Source organism: Carcharhinus amblyrhynchos, chromosome 7 (genome assembly GCF_965287045.1).
Source record: "Carcharhinus amblyrhynchos chromosome 7, sCarAmb.v2.hapA, whole genome shotgun sequence".
NCBI classification, from domain to species: domain Eukaryota; kingdom Metazoa; phylum Chordata; class Chondrichthyes; order Carcharhiniformes; family Carcharhinidae; genus Carcharhinus; species Carcharhinus amblyrhynchos.
In genome coordinates, this window is record NC_137330.1 from 10,166,688 (window position 1) to 10,172,902 (window position 6,215).

Sequence of the window (6,215 nt, forward strand, 5' to 3'; positions counted from 1 at the left end):
TCATTCTAAAACCTATGCTCGTTTGTTTCCATGGCAGTGTTTTACCATATAAGGAACTAACAATAATTTTCAAAGATTAAGCTATGCTATTTGATAACTCAAGAAGTATAATTTTAGGGACAGAAACTGCTGCATTATGACAATAATGAAAATTTTGTCAAGATGAGGTATAAATGGACCTCTGACCTCTGTTGCTTTGACACATTGTAAAGTGAACTAAAGTTTGCAAATTAAAAAATGCAAATGATTTTATACTGAATACTGTACTACCTAAGATAAATTACTGCTGATGTAAGGTGTAAGTCTCAGTCTGGCAGAATCTGTAATTCAATTTACCCACTGGACGTGTAGAAACTATGATGTGGAGATGCCGGCGTTGGACTGGGGTAAACACAGTAAGAAGTCTGACATACTTCTTAGCGTGTAGAGACTAAGCAGGGGATCTCAGAATTGTCCACCAAAATACAGCGCAGGTAAACTCACGTTCTGGTTTGTAGGGCAAAAAGTCCATTTACAGTGTAGTCTGTAACACCAAAAATTTACCATAAAGATGATAATTCTGAACAAATCTGTATTTTTATATATACACATGAGCTAGATGGACTGAAAACCTCCTTCTATTCTGTAATAAATCTATGCCGATTCAAAATAAGGGATCCTAAATGCAAACGGTAATGCTCCAGTATTTTGTCCAAAATGTAGTTTCTCTTGTATGGACACTGTGTTTTAGCAGGCGATTTTATTACAGTGCACAGCACCTGATCCTATTCTCAAATGTTCATCCTCATGTCGTTTTCAGCACACCATAGAACCATAGAACATTACAGCATAGAAACAAGCCTTTTGGCACTTCTTGGCTGTGCCGAGTCATTTTTCTGCCTAGTCCCACTGACCTGCACCTGGACCATATCCCTTCACACCCTTCTCATCCATGTACCTGTCCAAGTTTTTCTTAAATGTTAGAAGTGAGCCCACTTTCACCACTTCATCTGGCAGCTCATTCCACACTCCCACCACTCTCTGTGTGAAGAAGCCCTCCCTAATATTCCCTTTAAACTTTTCCCCCTTCACCCTTAACCCACGTCCTCTAGTTTTTTTTTCTCCCCTAGCCTCGGTGGAAAAAGCCTGCTTGCATTCATTCTATCTATACCCATCATAGTTTTATACACCTCTATCAAAATCTCCCCTCATTCTTCTATGCTCCAGGGAATAAAGTCCTAACCTATTCAGCCTTTCTCTGTAACTCAGTTTCTCAAGTCCCAGCAACATCCTTGTAAACCTTCTCTACACTCTTTCAACCTTATTAATATCCTTCCTATAATTAGGTGACCAAAACTGCACACAATACTCTAAATTTGGCCTCACCAATGTCTTATACAACCTCACTATAACATTCCAACTATTATACTCAATACTTTGATTTATAAAGGCCAATGTATCAAAAGCACTCTTTACAACCCTATCTACCTCTGATGCCACTTTTACGGAATTATGTATCTATTCCCTGATCCCTCTGTTCTACTGCACTCTTCAGTGTCTTACCATTTACCTTCTATGTTCTACCTTGGTTTGTCCTTCCAAAGTGCAATACCTCACACTTATCTGCATTAAACTCCATCTGCCATTTTTCAGCCCATTTTTCTAGCTGGTCCAAATCCATCTGCAAGCTTTGATACCCTTCCTCACTGTCTACTACACCTCCAATCTTTGTATCATCAGCAAATTTGCTGATCCAATTTACCACATTATGAATATATATATGAATTTGAAGTAGGACTCTTTGGATTCAGGATTCTTTCACAATTTTTTTCACAGAAAGATTTAGGTACGAGCTATGTTTTAAAATTAAGTGAGTTCAGAAAGGTTTAAAATCCACCTGGGAGCAGCTGTAACAAAGTGGGATTGCGACTTAACAAATATCCTTACTATTTTCCACAATGACTAGAGACATTAAGTAATTAACTGTCTTCATTTAAACTAAAAATATACCATCTATTCAAGGTATGTACTCTTGGGTACTCAGTTTATTTGCTGAGAATAAATGTAAAGTTCCACAGTCCCAAATCCCCTTTAAGAGGAAAGCTGAATGATAGTGATTTAATCTGAGGACCACCACATCTCAGGTGAGGAGCAAGATTAAAAAAGCACGACTCATGAATAACCTCAGCCAGTCCAGGAATTGAACCTGCGCTTTTGGCATTGTTCTGCATCATGAACCAGCCATCCAGCTAACCAACTTAAACTGAGAATATCCTCTTGGGGAGAGGGTAGCAAGTTTATTTGCCAGGCAAGAGACGGGGTAAGACACGGGGGCAGCATTTTCATTTTCTGGAAATAGTAAAAACAGGGTAAAGGGATTTAAAACCATTCAATCCAGTTTGGTCCAGGACGGGAAGAGGATCTATCAAGAAGAAAAATATTTTATCATAAGCTGAATACCGGTTAGAATCAGTATTGTGGCCAAAATTGTAAGATGAGTAGGACAGTGCATTTGTCTTTCTGCAACTCATGAGAATTAGTTTGAATTAAATCGTGAGATTTTTATCTGTAACTTTTATAAATTTACTTACTATCTGTAAAAATAAAGCTGTCCAATTTGCTTTACACTTTAGGCTTTATCCCAAGAAATGTTGTTCACCAACAAATCAAGTTAAAGCTCAGGTGTTGCAAATGACAACACATCCTTGCTCAAAAATTCCTGCAAGTCCACACTGGGGTCACTGAGATCTAACTGCAGAAATGTATTCACCAACGTCTTAAACCCCTCAAATTGGTTTGTTTTTGCAGGACAGTCAATACGACGAATAGGTTCTCCTCTGCGGTACAGCTCAGAAACCTGTACCCCTCGCTGCACCACCTGTGGTGGCATCCCAGCTAGTATAGCTATATTGGCAGTATGGCTGTTGGTGGACACACCCTCTTTCAGCTGGTAGAAAAACACCAGTTCCTCTCCATCCTGAATGGTCTCTAGCGTTAGGTACCGTAAAAGAGTACTGGAAGGGAGAAGGCTGAGCTGGACCAAACTGTGAAAGTTGGTAGATAAAAATATGTGAGGGCATTTCATGTCTTGCTGCACCCAGTGTCTTAAAACAGCTGCAAGAAGGGACAAACCATCAACACTATTGGTTCCTTTCCCAAATTCATCGATTAGCACGAGGGATCTCTCTGTAGCATTGTTAACTGCAGTTGCCACCTGGTTCAAGTCTATGATGAAGGTTGAGAGTCCTACGGACACAGACTCACGGCTTTGGATTCTTGTGTAAATTCCATCTATTAGACCAATATCTGCCTCCGTGGCAGGGACATAACTACCTATTAGTGCCATAAACACTATTAGCCCAACCTCTTTCAGATATACACTTTTGCCACTGGAATTTGGACCAGTGAGAATTCGAATCTTTCCATGGTCCTCGCCACTACTGATGGGGTTTGAAACAAATGTTCCTGTACACAGCTCCATTAAGGGATGTCTTCCATCTTTGATGTTGACTATATTCTTCTTGGTTAGTTTTGGTCTTGTGTAGGTGTTCTCTCGGGCTACAACAGCCATGGCAATTAGGCAGTCCAACTGGGCTGCATACTCCATCACATCATAAAGGACAGCGGATTTCTCTAAAATCTTTGCTTGCAACTGGTACATAATAGCTGTCTCAAGGTCTCGGATTTCACAATGCAAGTCTCCCAACATTGTATCAAGCTCCTTGGTCCTAGCACTTCTATAATGGAGTCTATCTTCGGAGAGAAACATGAAATCCAGGCCTTCTATTTCAAAATCATTCTTGTCTACCATGCTGGGAAGACGCGGAATTGTGAGAAGAAATCCAATCAATGGTATGTAGATGACACAGCATGAGGGAATCCTGTTGTCCAATAGTGTCAATTCATTTCTTGCTACTTCAGTTAAGAAATCTGACAGGCCCATCAGTTTACGTTTCTTTTCATCTATCGCTGGGTCCACGTTTGGCTTAACTGTGAATCTGTTCTCCGCATTACCGCCTTCAAAATCCACCACTTTATTTATGAGACGGGCTATATAATGAAGATCGTCGGTGAATGTCTGAGAAATCTTTGCAAACAGTTCCACAGACATGGAGAGTGACCTGCAAGTGTCTCCAATGTACACAGCATTGTAGACGGTCTTGTAGAGACCTTGCCAATCGTTCACTTTGGTGTAGGAGAGTGTCATCCTCTTCAGGATGAGTGGGATGTTCTTGATGTGCTTCAAGCAATCTCGAAGGGTACGCACCAGTTCGCTGTTCCTAGCCAGCGTGAAAAACTGGATGACATCCAGCCGTTTGTTCAACTCGTCCAGGTTCTTGGTGGGACGCATGAACCACAGCCTCATCAGCTTGGTGCCCCATTGGGACTTGCAGCGATTCATGACCCCGAACAGGCTGAGTCCCTCCTTCAGCCCTGATGCCAGTTTGTACACGGACGGGTGCACTTCTGACTTGAAGATCTGCAGCACGCAGTAGGCGTCCCGGTCAATGTGCACGGTGTCACTGAGCGTGAATTTCCTCAGGGCCAAGATGGGGACGCTCACGCTGGGATCTTCCAACTCCACCCCAATCCTCCGCCTCTCCAGCAGCTTCAGCAGGCCGCCCAGGGCTCGCAACATGGTGGCGCTCTCGAATGGGACGACCGAGGCCAGGTACATAATCCTCTCTGCCTCGGTCAGGTGGGCGGGGATGCAGGGCAGGTTGACCGACAGCATCCGCTGCTTGCTGATGTTCAGCCCGAAGTCCACGTTGGGGAAGACGGCTATCTCGGGTTTCCCGTCCCTGCCGCCGTTTTCCGTGCCCGCCGCCTTGAGGAAGTCGGCCAGGTGCCGGTCTTGCTTGGCGCTGGTCAGGAGGCAGCGGGGCTGCAGCTCCTCCACCACTTTCCTCAGCAAGCGGAGGTCCGGCGCGTCCGGGACGTCCGGCATGAAATACAGGGCGCACTCCCTGGTGCTGTAGTAAGCCAGCCCCAGCTGCCCGCCATGCCACAGCAGGCTGGCGTAAATCTCCGGCTGAGAGGCGTCGTCCTCATGGCCCGCCGCCGTCTCGCTCACACCAGCCGCTTGCTGTCGTCCCGGGGTGGCAGAGTTACTCACTGGGCTCGCTAAACGCTCGGCATGACCATCATGGTCTGTTGCCCGCATGGGTTTGTCCATGGCGCCATTTGGGTCACCGGTCGAGGCGGACGGTTAACGGTCGCCCCGCGCGCGCGGCTCTGGAATTCCCGCTCGAAGCGACAGTTAACGGTCACCGCGCGCGGTCCTGAACTTCAGCACCGCTCCCTTCCGAGCAAGACATTTAACAATGGCACTCCTTTATTTATTAGTATCACAAGTAGGCTTACGTTAACAATGCAATGAAGTTGCTGTGAAAATCCCCTACGCTCCAGGGCCTGTTCAGGTTCGCTGAGGGAGAATTTAAGATGACCAACGCATCCAACCACCACCTCTTTGGACTATGGGAGGAAACCCATTCAGTCACACTGAGAACATTCAGACTCTGCATAGGCAGTGCCCCATGCCAGGAATCGAACCCGATGCTGTGAGGCAACAGTGCTAACTGTGCCACCCAATGTCATGTTTTGGTCACAGAACAGAAATTCCAAATCATAGATTCCTTACAGTGTAGGAAGAGGCCATTTGGCCCATTGAGCCTGCCTCGACAACAATTTAAGCCCCATACCTCCTGGTCATTACTCTGCTAGTCTCCTTGACATTAAGGGGCAATTTAGAATGGCCAATCAAGCTAACATCTTTGGAGTGTGGGAGGAAACTGGAGGAAACCCACAGAGCTAATGTGCAGCTGGCACACAATCGCCTGAAGCTGGAATTGAAGCCGGGTTCCATCAAGCAACAGTGCTAACCGTTGTGCCACCATACCGCCCATGTTGCTTTTGCATGGCTGGTGGAAGTTGGAGGAGCCTGGGCAAAGTTGATGACAGGAGAATTGCTTTGTGCTAATAAATGCACCATTGTTTTCTGATCCATGAAATAAATCCCAAATTTTCAGCTCTGAACTATCAGAGACCAGACATCTGATAATAAGATTGGGAGCCTGAAGAAGACGTGAGGGGCAGATCTTTGCAGGAATAGCCTGGGATGTTTAAACGTCACATGGATTGATTTCCTGCTACATGAATGTCTCCAACTTCAAGTTGATTCAGAAGTTTGGGACGGTAACTACTATGCTAGTCACCCAGGAAATGTTAGATAGAAT

At 44.9% G+C, this 6,215-nt stretch overlaps 1 protein-coding gene across 1 annotated transcript; it reads right to left on the bottom strand.

Annotated features, from left to right (window-relative positions):
• Positions 1-2,650: 2,650 nt before the first annotated feature.
• msh5 (mutS homolog 5) lies at positions 2,651-5,155 on the bottom strand. Its single transcript, XM_080193162.1, has one exon. The coding sequence runs from the start codon at positions 5,153-5,155 to the stop codon at positions 2,651-2,653; it is 2,505 nt and encodes an 834-aa protein (XP_080049288.1).
• Between the last annotated feature and the right edge of the window lie 1,060 nt (positions 5,156-6,215).

Coding starts and splice junctions, on each gene's coding strand:
- msh5 (XM_080193162.1), bottom strand. CDS start 5,155: ATGGACAAACCCATGCGGGCAACAGACCATGATGGTCATGCCGAGCGT.